The 22,650-nt window shown below is 47.8% G+C and overlaps 1 protein-coding gene and 1 pseudogene across 1 annotated transcript; both read left to right on the top strand.

Annotated features, from left to right (window-relative positions):
* Positions 1 to 866: 866 nt before the first annotated feature.
* On the top strand, positions 867 to 1,045 carry LOC105484769 (small EDRK-rich factor 2-like; annotated as a pseudogene).
* Positions 1,046 to 3,457: 2,412 nt separating this feature from the next.
* On the top strand, positions 3,458 to 13,998 carry LOC105484768 (fibromodulin). The gene is made up of 3 exons (XM_011746705.2): positions 3,458 to 3,572; positions 6,359 to 7,344; positions 12,131 to 13,998. Exons 2-3 carry the CDS (start codon positions 6,366 to 6,368, stop codon positions 12,280 to 12,282), a joined length of 1,131 nt encoding a protein of 376 aa, XP_011745007.1. The 5' UTR covers positions 3,458 to 3,572; positions 6,359 to 6,365; the 3' UTR covers positions 12,283 to 13,998.
* Positions 13,999 to 22,650: the final 8,652 nt, after the last annotated feature.

Below are 22,650 nucleotides of genomic sequence, written 5' to 3'. Positions count from 1 at the left end.
GGATAGCTAAAGACCTGGTGCACATCTTACCGCTTTAGAAATGGCCAAAAATCCCATGGAGATACTGCCTTTTTAGTGGTGACTGGTTGGGAAGAATCCTGTCACTATTTGGTTCCCAGACTTTACTAACTTTCATTGTTAGTAAATGCAGAATTAGTCAGCGTGCTGGAATTAAAAAAAATAAACATCTGTACCCAATGGTGAATCTGTCCAGGCTATCTAGGCTCATTTAAAAGTGTTTCCCAGGCTCGGTTGCCAAGATCAGTGTCCTCCATTGAAAAGTGACTGCTTTCTGGACTCAAAAATGACTAGAAAGTTATCCGTGCGTTATTCATAAGCATTTTCACAGTAAGGCCATTCTGCTTCACTCATGAGGGCAGAGTTTGCTGCATCCAGATCTGCTTTATTATAAGCAGGCGTTATTCTTTGTGTCTCCAACACTTAGGATCATGCTTGACACATAGTATATACTCAAATTTATTAAATGGAAATGAAATATGGGTGGGCTGAGGAAGAGAACCCCTATACCCCAGCCCCCTCTCACCTTTGAACTCCCCTGCCCCCGAATTCAGGCAGACTGGGCAACGGTAATTAATTGAGTTTCATCTTAGTTGAGGCCAGCCCAACAGCAAGGTAGTCATTGCTCCTCCACTCTGCCAATCCTCTGTGCTAGAGTCAGAGGAAAGTATGTGTGCTTTGAAGTCATGTAGACCAAGGTTCAAATCCTTGTTTTGCCACTTACCAGCTGGTCACTTTATATCACTAAAACCCTAATTCCTTGGCTGAATGCAGGGTCAAAAAAAAAAAATTAATCCTGACAGAATGAGGTGACACAACAGAGGCAGGTCGGAGTCACTGCCATCGACATGAGCCGTGGTAACCAGCGTGAGCTTGCCGGCTAGAAGAATAGGAAAAAGCAGAGTGACTCAGTTAAGGGAAAACGCCGAGATGACGCACTTTCTGCTGCTGCCGCAAGCAAAGGGGCTCAGATACCAAGCAGTAGAAGCAGAAAAAGGCAAAGAAGAAGAAGGAGGAACCCGAGTAGCTTTGTGGCTTCATGTCCAACCCTCCTGCCCTTCGCCTGTGTGACTGGAGCCAGTCCCACCACGGTCACGTTTCCTCCTGCAATGCCCGCAGGTCACAGCACCCATGGCCTCTTTTTGCCCTGAGTCTGCAGCGGGTCCCTTTTGTGCTTCCTTCCTCTCCAGTAGCCTCTCTCCCCTTGGCCACTCCCAGAAGTGGTGGGTGGGGGGTTACTCCTTCCCAGTGTTTTTTTATTCCTGTGGGGCTCACCCCAAAGTATTAAAAGTAGCTTTGGAAAAAAAAAACCTAATTCTAACGCAAAATATCTACTGTTATCATTGATAACATAAGTAAACCACCTAGTCTATATTAGGTGGTCAGAAAAGACTCATTCATTAGGTTTCATCTTTTTGAAATCTCTTCTTAAATTCTGAGAAGGGTGGGTCCCTGACAAGGTCCTTTCTGACAGCTCTCATGCTAAGTCAACAGCTCAAACCTACTGGAGAAACCAAAAGCACCATCTGCCTCGACACCTCTAAATTCTTCAAATTCAAGTCATCTCAGGGTTTCTCAGTTGGTATTTTTTTAAGATAAAGGTGTTTCTTTGGTGTTGACGTAAGCCAGTTAACATACTTGAGGAGAGAACATTTAGGACACATGAGTTTATCTAAACTACCAAGATTCTGTGTGATCCACATTATAATGGTTCTCAAATGTTTTCTTCTAGCCTCTAAAGTCCAAATTCAGATTCATATGTCCAATGGTCTACATGCATCCCCAAGGGGATGCCTGGCAGGCATCTTTAACGGCATATCCAAAACATAACTTCGGTTTTCTACCCAACTCGGTCCCACGTCACCTTTCCCATGTCAAGAAATGTTACCACCACCCACCCAGTTGCTCAAACTAAAATTCTAGGAATCATCCTTGACTTTTTCTAACTCCTCAAGCCTTGTCAGTTCTTTGTCTAAAATATAAGATTTGCTCTTTCATTGCACCAGTCCAATCTGCCATTACCTCTTCTTGAGGCTGGGTTGGAGCCTCCCTGCTTCCACCCTGGCCTCCCTTCTCCACACAGCAGCCCCTCCTACATGCTTTTAAAATGTAAATTAGATCCCACGCAAATCAGTTCCCATGGCTTCTCCTGCTTGAAACATGTTGTTTTTAAAACATTTAGAATAGGCAGGGCAGGGTGGCTCACCCCTGTAATCCCAGCACTTTGAGGGGCCAAGGTAGGTGGATCACCTGAGTTAGGAGTTCAAGACCAACCTGACCAATATGATGAAACCCTGTCTCTATTAAAAATACAAAAAATTAGCTGGGCGTGGAGGCATGGTGGTATGCTCCTGTAGTCCCAGCTACCCAGGAGGCTGAGGCAGGAGAATGGCTTGAACTTGGGAGATGGAGGTTGCAGACAGCAGAGATCGTGCCACTGCACTGCAGCCTGGGCAACACAGCGAGACTCCTTTTCGATCTCCCGACCTCGTGATCCGCCCACCTTGGCCTCCCAAAGTGCTGGGATTACAGGCATGAGCCACTGCACCCGGCCAGGATTCCTTCTCAAGCAAATAAACAAACAAACAACAACGACAACAAAAATTTAGAATAAAAACCAAATCATTTCCATTGCCAGAAAGTCCTTTCATGTTACAGCTCCTGCCCAGCTCTCTGACCTTGTCTTTCCCTGGCTTAGGAACGCCATGGCTGTGAAATGGGTAGGACAGAGTGAGCATCAGCTATGTGCCAGGTCAGGAGCCTCACGCACATCACCTGATACAGTCCTTGCTACAACCCAGCAAGGTAAGTGTTATTAACTCTGAACTCGTTGTGAGCATCAAGTGGAAGTGGATGATGCTAGTGCATAAGTAGTGATCAACAAATGTTGGAGTCTCTGCCTTTCTTTTTGTTCCAGTGGTGGAGGTGGGCAGGACCTGTAGCCCAGAAAAGTCTACACTGCTTAGGGGTAGAATTGGAACCAGAGCCGGCTGTCCCTTGTCATGCATGCTCCCTTATCCACGAGCCTGATGACCTGTCTATAGGCAGAGCTGAGAAGGGTGAGTTCTGGCTCTCTGGGGGGACTTGTGGGTTGCTGAAGGAGTTAAGATGCCTCTTACCAAACCCTGGCCCTCCCCATCCCTGCATCTGCCTTTGTGGCTTTAATGAGAAATCCAGGCGCTTCATAAGAGACTGTACAAATAACTTCTAGGGCGCCACTAACTCATTCAGCAGAAAGAGACCCAGGGCTGCCAATGTTTCAGGGAAGATAAGTGAGTGGAAAAAAGGTGATTTTTATAGCGTCAGGCGGACAGAAGGATTTGCGTGGTTGAGTGTGAGCTCCGCCCCTGCAGCTGAAAAAACCAGGATCCGGGCTCCTCAGCCCCTCTTCACAATATTTGATTAGGAATTTGGGGCGGGACCCTGGTCTGGCACAGACGCGCACACTCTCAGTAGACTCTCTCACTCCTCTCTCTCTTCCTCTCTCACACATTCTCCAACCCAAGGAGGCCAGACTGAGGGACGTGGTCACTCTCTGAAAGGTTCAACTCAAGGTAAGTATAGTCGTTTTACTTCGGATTTGTCCCTAGCATTTTCTTAAAAAGAAATAAAGGAAAAGTGGTAGAGGATAGGGGAGATGGGGAGGCAGGGAGGGATCATTCCTCCTTCTCCACATCTGGACCATGACCCCAGGGATGCTGGAGAGTGGCAAAGAGGGTGTCTAAGGGAGGAGTTCCAGCCCTGTACATTTCTCTTACAGTTCCTTTATGGGTGCCGAGGGGACCTCCAATTCTCAGGCATGAAAAAGTGAAGGACCTTCTGTCTAGGCAAGCTTCTTCCCTGCTACTCATAAATCGCACCACGCTGGGAGTGTGGGCATTTTGAAGGGTATTTCAAGACCTGGATGTCCCTGTAATCTCTCTTATAGAGGGGTTTGGTACATAAATGCTATTATGGGAGAGGGGGAAGGTTTTGTGTAGAGTGTGTGTATGTGTATGTGTGTGTGTGTGTGTGTCTGTGTGTGTGTGTGTGTGTGTTTGGAGTGGAAGGGAGAGAATAAAAAGAAGTGTTGAGAACTGGCCATGTCCAGGGAGCTGTGGATTGAGGTGGGGATGCAATCCAGGTGAGGGGATGGCCTCTGGCTTGACCTTCTCCACTGATAGGAGGGAGAGCTCTTTCTCTAGAGTGGAGATATGAAAGAACAGCAGTAGCTCCTAAGTAAACTTCCCCCAACTGATAGAGTGGCAGTCCTGGAAACTTTTGACCTTACAGAAACTCTGAGCACAGGAGGACCTCTAGCATTATGGGAAACAATGTGAGAGTATGCAACCCTGAAGCAACATTGCTAAGAGATGGGGTGGGGTAAGGAGAGGCATAAGATCCCCATCAAACCCTTTCAGCAGCCATGGCTGTAAGAAGAGGCTGAAGTGGGAAGGGTGCACAGCCCCTAGAAAGCTGAGTCTGAAGGAGAAGGTGGCTCTTGTCTGCCAAGATGCCCAGTCTGAAAGAAGGAGAAATGGAGACAGAGGCTCACTGTGCCAGCCCTCCAGACAGCCACCTTGGTCCTGCAACAGCCCAGGGCTGTGCATGGAAAAACGCTCTGTTGGCAGCGGGCCGCTCCATTCGTCTTCTCTCCTGGCCAGAGCCAGGGACCAGCCAGCTTGCCCAGGCAGTGGGCAGTTGGGTCAGCTTCTCCAAAACACTGTGGCTCTTTGTCTGAGGCCTGAGGCTGCCTGTGGGTGAGCCAGGGTGCCTGCTTCTCTGCAGCCTAGGAACTGATGGGATGAAGTGGGCCCAAGGAAACCATTTTGAGGGGACAGAGAGGTCTGGGATGGATGGTGGTCAGAAGGTAACTCTGTTGAGTATCACAGTTGGGGTCTTTCCCATCGGTTCCCTGGATCTGATGACGTTGGCTTTTATACTCCTTTCTTTCTCCTATTTACAGTTGCCAACCCCAGTAGGCCCAACAGCAACGTGAGGGCTGTATGTGACTCTTCCAGGCCAAGAAAGGTTCTAAGGTTTCTCTGTCCAAGGGTGACACTCAGGAAGATGCCCACTGCCCACAAGAGTATGTCATGCATTGGCTATAGGTAACCAGGGTAGGGTACCCAGGCCACCCCTAGTCTCTTACCTTCCATACCTTTAGCTTCCCTCTCAGATGACATCAGACCCCACATTTCCTCTTCAGTCTGCCCTGTTCCTATCTCATTAGCATAACAGGCCCAAAAGGAACAGGCTACCAGCAATGTGGGGACATAGACACGGAGCCTGGTCATCTAGGTGTCATCGCTGGGAGCAGGTAGCTTGGGAAAGGAGAGGGGAATGTCAGGATCCCACCTCAAGTCGCTTTCCCTTGAGCATACACAAGAATCTCCAATCTCTAGTTCTTCTTTTGGTGTACCTCATTCATTTCTCTTGGCCCCACATGGCTCTTGCATGATGCCCATGGTACAGCATGAGAAGTGCTAACACCTTACTAGGCACTATGAAAGAGAGAAGCAGAATAACTCAGACTCCACACACTGAGTACCTGCTTTAGAAGACAAGTGCCACACCCAGTGCCAGGGTCCCCAGTCTGGAAAGGATTTGTAACTGCTGTGTGAAGACCTTGTCCCAGCCAAGTTGCATCTGTAGCCACAAACTGCTAACCAGTGAGTTTCCTCACTCAGCAGACTGTTACAGATGATGGCATTTCGGAGGGCAACCTGAGCCTTGTGGTGGCTGCAGAGGGACCACACTCCTCCCCAGACACTCAAGACCAAAAACTCCCAGCCTGCCCAAGAGACCAAACGATTTTCCAGATATAGTTCAGCTCTTCCCCTTTGATGTGTCAAGTGGCTTCTGGAGGTCTCCCATAGACATGGAAAGGGCTTTCTCCTTGGACTCTTAGAAAAATACAATTTCCCTGGAACATCCAAACTGGATTTGGGTTCAGATCTGAAGAGCATCCCACTACTATCCTCACCACCACACCACAAACACAGGGATTGCTGTCGGCTTTTCAGCTTTCCCACAGGACTTTCAGGGTGCTAGAGGCGCCTAAGAATCTGCCCCTCCAAAAAACATGCAGCCCTTCCCACTCAAAGACTCTGTCTGTGACTCTATGACCAGGGGAAAATGCACTTAACTCACCCCAAATAGCCATGGTCCGGCTGGACCAAGTGCAGAACCAGCCTGGGAGGAGGCACCAAAGAAGCAAGAGCAAGGCTCCTGCTCTCAGATGTTTGACACTGAAGTCAGCTCTGCATAGCTCAAAGCCTAAGGCTTGCCTTCTCTGCCTCACTGCCTCTGTGGAGTCTCATTCATTCTGGCTTGCTCTGTTCTCTCCCTCTTCTTGCAGAGACAAAATGCAGTGGACCTCCCTCCTGCTGCTGGCAGGGCTCTTCTCCCTCTCCCAGGCCCAGTATGATGATGACCCTCATTGGTGGTTCCACTACCTCCGCAGCCAGCAGTCCACCTACTACGATCCCTATGACCCTTACCCATATGAGACCTACGAGCCTTACCCCTATGGGGTGGACGAAGGGCCAGCATACACCTATGGCTCTCCATCCCCTCCAGATCCCCGCGACTGCCCCCAGGAGTGCGACTGCCCACCCAACTTCCCCACAGCCATGTACTGTGACAATCGCAACCTCAAGTATCTGCCCTTCGTTCCCTCCCGCATGAAGTATGTGTACTTCCAGAACAACCAGATCACCTCCATCCAGGAAGGTGTCTTTGACAATGCCACGGGGCTGCTCTGGATTGCTCTCCATGGCAACCAGATCACCAGTGATAAGGTGGGCAAGAAGGTCTTCTCCAAGCTGAGGCACCTGGAGAGGCTGTACCTGGACCACAACAACCTGACCCGGATGCCTGGTCCCCTGCCTCGATCACTGAGAGAGCTCCATCTAGACCATAACCAGATCTCACGGGTCCCTAACAATGCTCTGGAGGGGCTGGAGAACCTCACAGCCTTGTACCTCCACCACAATGAGATCCAGGAAGTGGGCAGTTCCATGAGGGGCCTCCGGTCACTAATCTTGCTGGACCTGAGTTATAACCACCTTCGGAGGGTGCCTGATGGGCTGCCCTCAGCTCTTGAGCAGCTGTACATGGAGCACAACAACGTCTACACCGTCCCCGATAGCTACTTCCGGGGGGCGCCCAAGCTGCTGTATGTGCGGCTGTCCCACAACAGTCTAACCAACAATGGCCTGGCCTCCAACACCTTCAATTCCAGCAGCCTCCTTGAGCTAGACCTCTCCTACAACCAGCTGCAGAAGATTCCCCCAGTCAACACCAACCTGGAGAACCTCTACCTCCAAGGCAATAGGATCAATGGTGAGACCTTGGCAAAGGGAGGCGGGGACTGGCTGTCTATTTCACTTGAAAGACACTATTCTGAGTGCTAGTGGCAAAACAAAAGAAATAGAAGTAGGGGAACCAGACAACACAAATGAAGCAACCTGACAACCAAGCCACACCCCTGTACAAAAGAGAATACACTTATACTAAATAGCAGTGCTAAGACAATTCAGTGGGGAGTGGGTTGGTACAGAAGAAGACTTTCCAGGAGAGGTAAGTTTCATTCCAGGTCTTCAGAGATAAGTGGGCATGGGTTGGAGGGATGCAGGATGAAGCCATTCTGGGACGGAGGCTTGCCACAAAGGAGCCAGCCATTTTCACAAGTCACCTGTCAATGTAGGGGACAGCTGGGAAATTGCACGTGTCTGAGAGGAAGGGGTCATGTGTCGAGGAGCAGTAAGAGATGAGTCTGGAGAAGTTTAGGAGGGAATAGTTCAAAGGGAGGGAGATTTAAGTTTCTGTCTTGGGAGAATGGTGAGTTGAAGGCTGTTACTTACTCACTGTCCCAGAAGAGGATGAGCTCTCTTTTTCCACTTGATCTACTATTGTGTCTACAGCCTGGTCTTGTGTTTTGGTGTTTATTTGTTTTTTAAACATAACAGTTGGTGGACAAAAATGTGCAGCCTTTCAGAGCCGAATGCGGCACTTGTTCTGGTCAGTTCTTCCTGGAGTACAAGGAGCCCCTGGTGGCAGGGCAGAGATCCTTCCTAGGGTAACATGAGCCTGACTAACACCAAGCGTAGGACACCAGGCTTCCTGTTTCATAAGCACTTCTCTGCAATGCCCAAAGGAAAAAAAAAAAAAAAAGACTGCCTCCCTGACTCTAAGAAATATTCATTTCAGATGGAATTATCTAGCTGATTTTCAGCTCCCTTTCGTCTTAGGATCTTGTATTCAGAACATGCTTACATTGCCCCAGGGCCTCTGATGTCTTAATCCCAGCTGGAAGGTACTGAGCCAGCACTTAACCTCCCTTCCTCTGTCAGCAAAGTCCTCTTCCTTCTGGTGAAGGGAGGACTCATTAGCGACCACTGGCAAAGGGCTTTGAAGTGGAGCCTGCTGAGATAGAACAGCACCATCAAAGCGCTGAGAAGGACTGAGTCGTCATCCTCTCCCTCTCATTCCTTTCTCCCCCTGTGCTCAGGGAACAGATCAGTCATTGAGCAAGATGTTAACAAGCTGGACAGCCCTCTGAGTGAAAGAGGCACCAACCCCAAAGTGCAATTTGGGAGTTGACAGTTGGGTGGGCAAAGCAAAGAGGCATCTGTCTGGACCTTTAGTTTGAAGTGCCTGACACCATCATGTACAGCCTAAACTCTTTTTTATTAAAACCTCTCTTTCTTTGGGGTCTTCTTATTCCCAAGGTGGGGGTTGAGGGGTCCTCTAAGACATCTTGAATATGTTGCATGCTGCAGACGTTTGACATTTCCTTGTGGCTGTCTATCATCACACCAGCGGTTACCGCTACTTACCTGCCACACACTCTGAATCCGGGAGCAGCCACATCAGAAATGTCATGCCGTATGCTGTGCTTCATCCAAGTTTGACCTTGAAACTGTGACAGCAAAGAGCAGCTGTCATGGGAAAGAATCTATTAGCACCTACCCATACAATCAGAGAAAGTTAGGGTGGAAAAGGCTTCATCACAACCTCTTATCATCATTCTGCCTTCATGTAGAACCACATCTGCCACTCAAATGGGAGGTGGACCACCTCTTCCAGATGCTTGTCAGAAAATAAAATCAGTGCAATTTCCTAAGATCCTGCAAAAAAATTGTCTGTTCAGTCACACAACCCCAAAATTTTCAGTGTCTACTCCTAAATTAATTCTTGTGGAATTTAAGTCCAAGATCCATGACGAGGTGTTATTTAGTCTTTCTCAGCCTTCTTTTTAGACAAAATAACACCAATGCTTTGTTTTCCTTAAAGCAGTGAATTAATATATGTAAAGTGCTTTGTCCAGGGCCTGGCATAGAATTTAAAAATTAATGATAGCTATTATTATTAGCCTTTCTTCTCATTGCCACTTTAAAGTTAGACAGGCAGTTTTTGTTGTTGTTTTGGGGAAAGAGAGACGCAGAGAAGGTAAAGTCATCTCTAAAGGTCCCCCAGACAATGTAGATTAGAACCGTGACCTAAAGGGCCTAGAGCCAGGCATCTCTGACTGAGAATGGTGAGGAATATCTCTCTGGTGTAGCAGGAAAACAACTCCCCAAGCTCAGCCCTTTCTCCTACAGCAAACGTGAGGGACATCTCCCTGCAAACCAGTCAGGGACTTGGGGATGGGGGGGTGGGTGGAGGTGGGATTGAAACACCTTCTGAGAGAGGAGCTAAAAGAAGAACAGGAGCTCAGGGGTGCACAGGGGAATCAGACGTGGTCCTCTCCTCCCCACTTCCCTCTTCCATCGGTATCTCCCTCAGTTTTTCCAGCCTGGCAAGAACACAGCTCGGAATGTTATTCGGAAGCTTTGAGATTCAGTGGAGTAGGGCGGGTGCACCAGTAGGAATTTGGAAAGACTTATGTCAGTATTTAATTTGGGCTAGAAAAATGTCCTCCAGTGCCTCCACGCAGAAGCCTGTCCTATTCATGGGATTGGGGAAGACAGTGAGAGGGGGAAAGGGGGAGGGGGTGGGGGAAAGGGGAGGGGGCAGGGAAGGGGAGGGGGAGGGGGCAGGGAAGGGGAGGGGGAGGGGGCGGGGGGAAGGGGGCGGGGTGTGGCTCACAGTACCCAGTGTGTGGCTAGAATCCATATACACTATGTGTCTAGCTCCCCACAAGTATGTCCCATATTTACCTATCTACAACTGGGATTTTAGCAGACAGTCTGAGGGCTCCAGGCTGGGAGAGAATCTATCACAGAGCCTGCAGTTCCATCCTAAATAGGGCGGGAAGTGATACTTAAGCTGGGCCACTTTGCTTCTTCTCCTCACCCCACTGCTCTGCTTGTACACAGACAACATAGACCCAGCCCGGTCTAGGCTCTGCCCCCAACCTGCCCACTCAGAGGCCACTTAGTCTAGTCCTTGGGACCAGAAAGGAAACATCCAAAAGCATTCCAGAAATTCTGCCCCACCGGGAGTATTTTCCAAAGACAGGTATTTCCCAGTTTCCGCTGCTTTTCTCAGTGTCTTAATTTTCTTTGGGCCTAGATTTTCTGTGTTATGTCTGCAGTAGAAGTTAATTTGCTGCAACCTCACCTCATCTCATCTTGGTCTGTGCTTAACAGAGATTGAAAACGCTGATTTAAAAACACTTTTTTCATCAGCTTCTTAAATTCTTCATACTGTCTTTCTTGGAACTGTCTTCTTCATAACTATAACCTCCCCCAATGGGAGCCCTCATGGTCACCCCTAAGAATAGAGTTAGAAAAGACCCCTCCCTCTCCTGTTGCCTGGCCCCAGACTGACACACCTCCTGACCACTGCTGCAAGCCAAGGGACGCCTCTGATACAAAAACGGCATGCCCCAGCTCTGGGTCTACCCAAGTATTATAGCTGCTAGGGATGTGTCCATGGACAATCCTAACCTCAAGACCCAAAGGGTAACTTTATTCAAACCCCCTTTGCAGAGAATGACGACAGGAGCAAGTTTCCTGAAAGCCTCATTCACCATGGTAAAGACAGCCCTACAAGGCTTCCTCAGCTTTCAGTGGTGACTTTTGCTGTCTCTGCTGGAGTGTTAGCTGAGTTCTTGGCTTTTCCTTTCAAGTTACTGACCCAGTAGACTGGAGGCGGAGTGGTTGATTTGTCAAAGAGGACAACCAGAGGGAGAACAGGGTTAACAGCAACAGAAAGATTTATGCTAAAACCAAGCAAGCGGAACTGTTGTCTCTATTAGAATTCTGCAGTTTAGGGGAAAATCTTAGGGGACTTCTTCTGAGGTTTAAAAGAGGGAGTAGATTGTAATCATATTAAATGCAGGAGGCAGGGAAATTATTTATTTGACTTTTGAGGTCCCTAGCAGCCCCAGTGCTCTATGAGTGCCCAGCTTCCTTTAAACTCAGAGCCTTGCTCACTGTTCTGGCAGTATTTAGAATGGAGACGTGCAACCCCCTCAAAGCCCTGACACACAAAGACACTTGTCTCTCGGCCCAGGCTTTCTCTCTTTAATTTCCTGTCACTTTTTCTATCTGCAAAGTAGCAGGAGATATTTAAGATTTAAGTCCCTCCATTTCCCCAGTCTTCTTTCTCACAGCAATTCAGCAAATCCCTCCCTCTCCAAAAGCAATCAAGTACTTCAAGGTGTCTACAGTTGGTCTTGGCTACCCTCTGCTTCCCACTTTTGCCCACAGCTTCCCCCCCATGCCCCCCCCCCACCCCGCCGAAAGAAGAGAAAGAAAGAAAGAAAGAAAGAAAGAAAGAAAGAAAGAAAGAAAGAAAGAAAGAAAGAAAGAAAGAAAGAAAGAAAGAAAGAAAGAAAGAAAGAAAGAAAGAAAGAAAGAGAGAGAGAAAGAGAGAGAAAAAAGGTCCCGGAGGGAAGGACACTTAAGAACATTCCTGGGCTTGCAGAGTAAAGTTCAGGTTGGTGGTTAGGTGAGCTGCAGACGCAGGCACAGTCCTCACTCTGTCCCTAGTTCTGCCCCTAGTGGCGTCAGTCAGTATGACTCCAGTCCTGGAAAACATCTGCCCTCCTCCCTCACGTTCCACTCCTTTTATCTGAACTGCTTCACAGAGGCAAATCTCACAGAGGCAAATCTCACGGTGGCTTCGGGTTCGTAATCTGGGCTTCTCTCCCCGACCTGTGCTCCTCTTGTCCCCACAGAGTTCTCCATCAGCAGCTTCTGCACCGTGGTGGACGTCGTGAACTTCTCCAAGCTGCAGGTGCTGCGCCTGGACGGGAACGAGATCAAGCGCAGCGCCATGCCTGCCGACGCGCCCCTCTGCCTGCGCCTCGCCAGCCTCATCGAGATCTGAGCAGCCCTGGCACCGGGTACTGGGCAGACAGACAGCCCCCGTGGCATTTGGCTTGATGGTTTGGTTTGGCTTTTGCTGGAAGGTCCAGGATGGATCATGGGACGGAAGTCCACGGGCTCCCTCTGTAGTCTTCTTTCCTGTAGGTGGGGTTGCGGGGGGATCAGGGACAGGCAGCCTTCTGCTGAGGACATAGGCAGAAGCTCACTCTTTTCCAGGGACAGAAGTGATGGTAGATGGAAGGATCCCTGGATGTTCCGACCCCATAAATTTCACGACTCTTAAGTTCTTCCCAATGATCTGAGGTCATGGAACTTCAAAAGTGGAATGGGCAACAGTATATAACCATACTTTTCTAACAATTCCTGGCTGGCTGTGAGCAGCGCTTGACAGTTCTCCCTCTGTGCTGGGCTGGTCATGCAGTTACTCTGGGCTCCCATTTGTTGCTTCTCAAAATATACCTCTTGCCCAGCTGCCTCTTCTGAAATTCACTTCACCCACCCCACTTTCCTCCACAGATGCCTCTTCTGTGCCTTAAGCAGAGTCAGAGACCCCAAGGCATGTGAGCATCTGCCCAGCAACCTGTGGAGACAACCCACACTTTTGTCTGAGGGTGAAAGGACACCAGGAATCACTTCTATACCTCCCTAACCTCAGCCCTGGAAAGCCACCAGATTGGAGGTCACCAGCATGATGATAATATTCATGACCTGATGTGGGAGGAGACAGCCAACCTCAGGCTTAGATCAATGTATAGGGCTATATTTTGGCAGCTGGGTAGCTCTTTGAAGGTGGATAAGACCAGAAGAGGAAAGGCCAGACTTTGCTTATCATCAGCATCTGCAATGGGGCAAACACACCTCAAATTGGCTGAGTTAAGAAAGCAGCCCCAGGAGTTCCACTCTTGCCCAGCACTTTCTGCATTCCAAACAGCACCCTACCTGGGTTTTTATCCACAAAGGTAGAGGCCACATGGTTTTTAAAGCATGAGAAACATAGTTTGTCCTCTCCTTTTATTCAAGCAGGAAGATTCTATATCCTGATAGTAGAGACAGACTCCAGGCAGCCCTGGACTTGCTAGCCCAAAGAAGGAGGATGTGGTTAATCTGTATTACCTGGTTTGTCCTAAGGCCATAGGTAAAGAGTACCAGCTCTGGCTGGGGTCCATGAAGCCCCGGCCAAGCAGCCAAATCTTGCCTGTGCTGGGCATAAAACCCTCCGCTTTCACATCTCTGAGCTATATCCCCATTAGTGAAGATGGCTTTTGCTTTAGAGTTTGGCTGGGGAGCACTTAGTTCTTCCCATTGCAAAAGGTAATGTTGCCTAGGGCTTAACCTACCTGCCCTTTTGGGCACTGTCGGGATGAAGCCATCTGGGCAGTCAGGGGCAAGGACTGGTGGAGGAGAGTTAGCCCAAGTCTGGGCTCTGCCCAGATGCCATCACATCCCTGATACTGTGTGTGCTTTGAATCGCCTTCCCTGAGAAAGGAAGAGGGGATCTTTGGACTATGTTCTTGGCTCCAGACCTGGAATCCACAAAAGCCAAACCAGCTCATTTCAACAAAGGAGCTCTGATGTGAGGGGTAAGGCTGCCCCCTGCCCCCGGGCTCTTCAGAAAGCATCTGCATGTGAACACCATCATGCCTTTATAAAGGATCCTTTTTACAGGAAAAGCATGAGTGGTGGCTAACCTGACCAATAAAGTTATTTTATGATTGCATCTGCAAGAGTGGAGTCATTTAAAGTAGACTGCAGGAGGGTTACTTTAGGAGGACCTGGTGAGGTCGCAGGTCACATAGACCTTGTACTGATGAGCCCTCTTTCTCATCTATTCTGTTCGGGCAGATGAAGCTAAGAGGGAAAAAAAAAGAAAAAAAAAAGTCACTTATATAAAAGCTCTACTTAGCAAACTGTGTTCTGGAAGTTCTTCTTTAAGTCTAACTTCAATCCTCTCTACACATTCCCTTCCATATGGTCCCCAAGAGATACAGAATAACTGGGGGGTTTTTTTGTTTTTTTGTTTTCAACCCTTCCCACCATCCTCTCTTGCCAAGCCGGTAATTCTAGATCTGGCTAGTCCTGGATATTGTTGTCTTAACTGCTCCTGCCCTCTAGTGGCAACTGTGCAGATCTGAGGGCAGCCAAACCTGCCAAAGCCCACTGGCCCTGGAAGAGGAAAACAAGCCTTTACCTTCTATTTGTTTTCTCATTCATCCTCTGTTCATATCTTGAAAGCCTTTAGGTGCCCGATGTTGTGATAAGTGCTTAGCAAATGTCGCATAAGTTAGGAGGGCAGACTAGGCTTGTGCCTTCGGAACAATCCACTATTTTCTGATAGGGAAATAACAACTGATATTTATTGGGCACTAAAATCTGTACCAAGCATATTGCAAATGTCACAACTCCATCTTAAGCCAAAGTAAACTAATTTGACTATAATTCTCTGACGTGAGAGTTAGGCAGGAATGCTAGTGTGTGAAACTACCAGAAAGAAGTCATAGCTCTAACCACAGTCCTCTCTTCAAGGAGAACAGATGAGGCTCCTCTGCCTTGGATCTCCCATAGAGGAAGATGCCATGTGGAGGAGACAGAGACATGGCACATAGGGCAGGAATTATCCAACTATAAGGAGGAATCCTCTGCCTCTCCGTTTTTGCTTCTTAGCAGCTCCCATGAGCATCCCAACCAAGACAGAGCAGGAAGAGGAATGGGAGCCAGCCCTGCTGCAAGGCTTCCCTTGTTTCTAAACCCAGTGCTTTTCAAGAAACAGAGTAGCAAGAATAGACAGTCCCTCGGGCTCAGTTGACTCTTTTTCTTTAGGCTGCCATTTGATCAGTCTTATTATGTGATGTGCTGAGGGCTTTACTTGTTTAGTATTCTTCGCCATTCTCTACCATGGATATTATTATTTTCACTATTTTACAGAGGAGGAAACTGGAAACAAAGATGCAGAGGTCACCCAGGAAGGACACATCAAGGCCAGGATCTGACCCCTGCCGTCTGTCTCCCCAGCCTGTCAGTTTTGCAATATTATTTCCACTGTGCTGCCCTGAGGATCCCTGTATTGTTGGATTATTAGGTGTATGCGGGAGGCTTATGGGTCACTGGCTGTCATAAATGGAGAAAGATCATCTTACTTTTTTTGGAGATGGACCCAAATCCATTCTGCTAGCATTCACAGTTCCTTTATGAATTTCCTATTCAAAATTCACTTTTCATCAGTAAATGTTTAGTGAGTGCCACTGAGCAGGAACTGGCGATACTGCAGAGAACAAAAGCAAACAGCCCCTGCCCTTGGGGGCTTGTAGTCCAGTGCAGTGACAGTCCTTGAACAACAGCAACAAAAATCACACTGAGGATCATGCAGTTACAGACTGAGAAAGGGCTGTGACGATGAGCATAGGTCTGCATGAGGATTATCAAGGAGCCTGGCCTAGATACTCTGAGATACACAGGGAGAGCACAGTAATCCAGACAAAGAGATGGAAGGGCCGGTCCAGGCAAAGATAGCAGCATGCATACACACCCTAATGCACAAGGAAGCTTCTGAGACACTAGACAGCGAAAATGGCTGCAGCACAGAGAGAAAGGGAGAGAATTGCAATTGATCACGCTGAAGCAGTAGGCAGGGGTCAACCACTTACTGCCTTTATTCTCTTATTTCAGACACAAGTACAAAGAAACTTAACTACCACCGCCTCAAAACCCATGTCCCAGGGCCGGCCCTACAAGCAGGCTCACAGTTCTGCCTTGTAGCCACTAGTGGGCAGCATCTCACCTCGCACCATCAGCCTTTTCCGAAACCTTTAAATTGCAGCCCACGTTTTCCCCAACTTGCTTTTTTTTTTGAGGAGTCTGGCTGTGTCCCCCAGGCTGGAGTGCAGTGCCACAATCTCGGCTCACTGCAACCTCCGCCTCCCGGGTTCAATCGATTCTCCTGCCTCAGCCTCTTGAGTAGCTGGGATTACAGGCGCGCGCAATCACGCCCGGCTAAGTTTTATATTTTTAGTAGAGATGGGATTTCACAATGTTGGTCAGACTGGTCTCGAACTCCTGACTTCGTGATCCGCCCGCCTCGGCCTCCTAAAGTGCTGGAATTACAGGCGTGATCCACCGCGCCTGGCCTTTTTAAAAAAAAAAAACAAAAAAACAAAACAAAACAAAACAGCATGTCACTCTCGCCCAGGCTGGAGGGCAGCGGCACGATCTCAGATCACTGCAACCTCCACCTCCTGGGTTCAAACAATCCTCCTGCTTCAGTCTCCCAAGTAGCTGGAACTGCAGGCATGCACCACCACGCCTAACTTTTGACTTTTTTGTAGAGATGGGGTTTCATCATGTTGCCCAAGCTGGTCTCCAACTCCCCGATGTAAGCGATCCTCCCGCCTAGACCACATGCCTAGGCTTACAAAGCCTTTGTAAAGGATTACAAAGGAAACCAATTACATTGAAATACAGTTACCAAAATACAAAACATATACATTTTTGATATAATAATATATACGTTTCTTTATTAATTCGATAAATAACAAGATCTAGCAACAGGTATAATTAATTATAGTCATTTCAAAGTATTGATGCATGTAAATGGCATATCAAACTATTTTAACAACTGTAATGTGATATAAAAACATCTTGGCCAGGCACGGTGGCTGGCCAGGCACGGTGGCTCACTCCTGTAATCCCAGTATTTTGAGAGGCCTAGGCGGGCGGATCACGAGGTCAGGAGATCGAGACCATCCTGGCTAACACGGTGAAACCCCGTCTCTACTAAATAAAAAATAAATTAGCCGGGCGTGGTGGCGGGCGCCTGTAGTCCCAGCTACTCGGGAGGCTGAGTCAGGAGAATGGCGTGAACCCAGGAGGCGGAGCTTGCAGTGAGCCGAGGTCACTCCATTATACTCCAGCCTGAGCAACAGAGTGAGACTCCGTCTCAAAAAAAAAAAAAAAAAAAAATCTGTGGGCCGGGCGCGCTGGCTCACACCTGTAATTCCAACACTTTGGGAGGCTCAGGAGCATGAATCACTTGAGGTCAGGAGTTCAAGACCAGCCTGGCCAACATAGTAAAACCCTGTCTCCACTAAAAATACAAAAATTAGCTGGGCATGGTGGCGCATGCCTGTAGTCCCAGCCACTCAGGAGGCTGAGGCAGGAGAATTGCTTGAACCCAGGAGGTGGAGTCTGCAGTGAGCCAAGATAGAGCCACTGTACTCCAGTCTGGGCAACAGCAAGACACCATCTCAAAAAAAAAAAAAAAAAATTGTGATTTCAGCTGGTGACAAAGCCTCAGGTACTGCTAATAATACTATGGTTTGTTACTTTCATAATTGAAGGGAATGCTACATTTCTGTTAGATGTATGAAAAACAAAGATAGGGCTTCTCATTTCTCTCTAAGTCAAGCCAAGGAAAGACAGGCAGAAACATGGATCGTAGAGGGAAGGCAAGAAAAATAGGCAAATCATTGTCTTTTCTTTATGAACATAGCTCAATCACTCAACAAATTTTTACTGAATGCAAACCTTGAGCTAGATAATGTGTCGGTAGTTGCTGCATTTAGTATATGAAAAATGAATGTAAAGTTCTCAAGGTCCTTGCCATGGCATTTGATAGAAATAATAATAAAGAACATTCGTTTTGAGTTAACCACTTAAAAAAACCACCTAGTTCATTCAAGAACCCATGAGGTAGTTTGCTATAAGTACCAATTAAGACATAGGGACAAAATGTTCATTTTTTTTTTTTTCCAAGGGTGGGGAATGATGAGGGGCGGGGTAGCCAGGAATGCTGCAGAACAGCCCCAAGCTCCCTCTCACTGGGGACCGGCAAGGCACTTCTTTGTTTGTTAGCTTTGTTTGCTAGCTCAGCCATTTATTCCACTAAGCACTCAGATGCAGGGTCCACAGTTGACATATATCATCAGGAGACTCAGTATCCTGTGTAGACCTCAAAATCTCCCAGAAATTATTCTGCCTCAGACAGATGGGAGCCAGTAGACATGACTCCTGTTGCCAGCTGAGCCTCTGGGTACCTAGGCTACCAAGTTGTGCCCAGACGGAGCAAACACATTGCTCAATCTTGTGGCAGCCCAAGTTTCCAGAGCAGGAAACTTTTCTGGAAACTAGGCCATGCCCATATGTGCTGCTAGAAGAAATGGCACAATAAATTGGACCTAATCCTTGCCTGGACCGTGTGGTCCAGTGAGCAGATGAAGGAGGAAATTAGTCCAGAAAGACTGGAATGGACAAAAGGACCAAGCAGACCCTGCCCAACCAGCAGACCAACCATGACGGGCTCCAACGGAAACTGCAAACACTAAAGATAAATGAGCTGTTTCCATTTATGTGTCCAGATTGTGAGCTACACGTAGGGTAGAAAGAACAAAATTACATTTGACCCAGTTTAAGAAATAAAAACAGGAAATGGGTCAGAGTTCCAAGAGGCAATAAGAAGACCTACCTACATAAGCAAGAACATTGGAAATCAGAGGGGTCAGTCTTGAACCTTCTTACAACCCACCAGAAACAGAGAATCAGCAGCTTTGTCCTTGTATTCTACCCCAATAATCCCCACATTTTCTCCACAGGTGTTCATCAGAGCCATGAGTCTTGGCAAAATAGGACTCTGGAGGCAAGCAGGGACAACAACAGAAGCATGCCATCGGTGCCAGGCTTAGCTGGCAGTCCCAGAGGTAGATCTGAGTCAGATACCAAGACCAACAATGGCAGTTTGCACAAGATGGTGTGGGGAAAGCTATTCCAAGGAAGGAGCCAGAAAACTCAAGTCCCAAAGAAGAAACAGATATATTCAATCAAGGTATATACACAGTCAAGGTGTCAGGGGCATAAGCAGTTCCAAGCCCTGTAGCAAGGGTAAGCCAGGAGCAGAGGGGATGTCCTTATGGCAGCAGGGGAGTGGACCCAGGATAGTCCTGATGGCTTTGGCCCAGTGCAAGTGTCAGGTGCTGTTTCCTGGCCCGTCCTCCCCTAAGGGGACTCTCAGCCCATAGGCACCTTAAAATTATGAAAAGCATTTCTCATTGGCCTCACTTATCGTGTTTTCTGAGCCAAAAATTATGACACATTTTAATAAATACTTATGTTTTCATAGAACCATAAAATCTTTTTTTTTTTTTTTTTTTTTTTTTTTTTTGAGATAGAGTCATGCTCTGTCGCCCAGGCTGGAGTGCAGTGGCAGGATCTCAGCTCACTGCAAGCTCCTACTCCCGGGTTCACACCATTCTCCTGACTTAGCCTCCCGCGTAGCTGGGACTACAGGCGCCCAACACTATGTCCAGCTAAATTTTTGTTTTAGTGTTTTTAGTAAAGACGGAGTTTCACCTTGTTAGCCAGGATGGTCTCGATCTCCTGACCTCATGATCTGCCCGCCTTGGCCCCCTAAAGTGCTGGGATTACAGGCGTGAGCCATCGCGCATCATCGCGCCCAGCCAAAACAGAATATTTTTAAACATTCATGTCCTAGAAGTCCAAGACATAGTCATCAAGGACCATTTGGGGCCAGACCACCAACTAGAGGTGGAGTTGTGTCAGTCCCAGTTCTTAGTTTGCAAACAACAGAAACTGAAGTTAGCTGATTTAAACAGAACGAGAATTCATTTGTTTGTTCGTTTAAAGGGAGATGGCCTATCAGGTAGTTCTGGGAGGGCTCTAGACCAACCTTGAGGGCATGCAACCAGAAACAACACCCAAGGACCCAAGTTCATGCCCATAAAGACCCCCCACCCCACGCCGGCACAGACGCGGGAGCTCCATTTATGAGAACTGCTGCTGTTCCTGCCTATGGAATCTGGAGACCACTGCCATCACTGCCCTACCCTCACCAGAGTGGGTTCCACAGGGCCGTTGCTTTATCATGTCATTAACTTTCAATTCCAAGTCAAATTGGCAGAACCAAGTCAGGCGCTAGTGCCCTACCAGCAAGTGAGACTGGGAGGTGAGTATCTGGCAATCTCATATTTAATAACAGGAGTCAGGCTCTGTCTCACATAGTGGGGAACTTCTCAAAATAAATAAAGGGCTCAGATGCCAAAGAGCCAAAAAATAGATTTTCCTTTCAAGAAATCTGTAGAAGGGGTCTGTGAGGTGTATTCATCTTTTTTTCTTTTTTTTCCCCTTGATACAGATTATCGCTCTGTTACCCAGTCTAGAGTGCAGTGGTGCAATCACGGCTCACTGCAGCTTTGACTTCCAGACTCAGCAATCCTTCCACCTCAGCCTCCCAAGTAGCTAGGACCACGAGTGCCCACCACCATGACCGGCTAATTTGGTTTTTAATTTTTGTAGAGACAGGGTCTTGCTACGTTGCCCAGGCTGGTCTTAAGCTCTCGAGCTCAAGCCATCTTCCTGCCTCAGCCCTTTGAAGTGCTGGGATTACAGATGTGAACCTCCGTGCCTGGTCTTGCATTCATCCATATACCAGCCACCAAGACAACTCTGTGGAACTGGGTAAGAGAGACACCAACGGGGGTATAGAATGTCCTTATATAAATTAGGACTGCCACATACAAACACCTCCTTCTTCTTAATCCAGAAACATTTCATCCTGGTGAAAGCTAACACTGCTTTGAATCTGGCTTCAGATCCACATTACCCATGTCTATTTGTTCCCTAGGGCTGCCATAACTAAGTACCCACAAACTGAGTGGCTTAAAACAATTTTTAAGATGTATTTATTTTCTCATAGTTCCAGAGGCCAGAAGTCCCAAGTCAAGGGTTTGCAGAGCCATGCTTCTTCCAAAGGCTCTAGGACTCCTTCCTTGCCTCGTTCAGCTTCCGGTGGCTCCTGATGTGCCTTGGCTTGTCTTCACCTGCCTGCGTCCTCACATGGCCACCTTCTCCCTGTCTCTCTATGTCTTCTGTTTCTTATAGATACACCAGTCATAGCCAGACACGGTGGCTCACACCTGTAATCCCAGCACTTTGGGAGGCCCAGCCAGGCAGATCACCTGAGGTCAGGAGTTCGAGACCAGCCTGGCCAACATGGTGAAACCCCATCTCTACTAAAAATGCAAAATTAGCCAGCTGTCGTGTCAGGTGCCTGTAATCCCAGTTACTCGGGAGGCTGAGGCAGGAGAACCGCTTGAACCCAGGAGGTGGAAGTAGCAGTGAGCTGAGATTGTGCCATTGTACTCTAGCCTGGACAACAAGAGTGAAACTCCATCTCAAAAAGAAAAAAAAAAGAAGACACCACTCATCAAATTTCAGGCCCACCCTAATTCATTAGGATCTCATCTTTTAAATTATTTTTATTTTTAATTATTACAGACACATAATATTTGTACATATTTATCTTATGATCTCAACTTGACCCTTAATTAATTAAAACTGCAAAGACCTTGTTTCCAAATAAGTCATATTGTAAGGTTCTGGGTGGATATGGATCCTGGGGGAACACGATTCAACGCACTGTACCATCTAACAGGGACTTCCATAAGGCAGACAAAAGAGCTTCATCTAGGATGTCAGACAGATGTTTCCAGGGCCTTGGGAATGGAATACCAGCCAAGCACTAAGGCCCAGGTACCTGAGACCCAGACCTTGGTGTATGATACCCTGACAACAGCAAAGACAGCCCAAGGAAGGCATCGTCTATTCACCAAACTAAACAACAGAGAAAAAGAAAAGGGTTGGTGTATACAGGTGACAACTCACATTTATTTTTTCTTTTGTTTTGTTTTCTTTTCTTTTCTTTTGTTTTCTTTTCTTTTCTAATAGAGATGGGGTCCTGCCATGCTGACCAGGCTGGTCTCGAACTCCTGGCCTCAAACCATCCTCCCATCTTGACCTCCCAAGATGTTGGGATTACAGTTGTGAGCCACCGCGCCCAGCTCACATTTATCCTTGAGTCTGTATCTTTCCTTACTTTGTTAATTATGAAACATTTAAAAACCTACAATGGGCCGGGCACTGTGGCTCATACTGTAATCCCAGCACTGTGGGAGGCTGAGGCGGGCAGATCATGAGGTCAGGAGTTCGAGACCAGCTTGTCCAACATGATGAAACCCCATCTCTGCTAAAAATACAAAAATTAGCCAGGTGTGGTGGAGCATGCCTGTAGTCCCAGCTACTCAGGAGGCTGAGACAGGAGAATTGCTTGAACCTCGGAGGCGAAGGTTGCAGTGAGCCAAGATCATGCCACTACACTCCAGCCTGGGCGACAGAGTGAGACTCTGTCTCAAGAGAAAAAAAAGGAAAGGAGCAGAGTCTGCTGGCCCAGCACTGGGAATCCGGAGCTGGGAGCTGCCTGCTGAGCATGCAGCAACAGAACTGGTCCTTTTGCTGACCCAGTCTAACACCCTCCACCAAGGAGGTGTGCTGTGGGAAAAGATGAGCTCCTTGCACCGTTTTCTTGTTT

This window comes from Macaca nemestrina, chromosome 1, assembly GCF_043159975.1.
Source record: "Macaca nemestrina isolate mMacNem1 chromosome 1, mMacNem.hap1, whole genome shotgun sequence".
NCBI lineage: Eukaryota > Metazoa > Chordata > Mammalia > Primates > Cercopithecidae > Macaca > Macaca nemestrina.
This window is presented reverse-complemented; position numbering and strand designations above follow the sequence as displayed.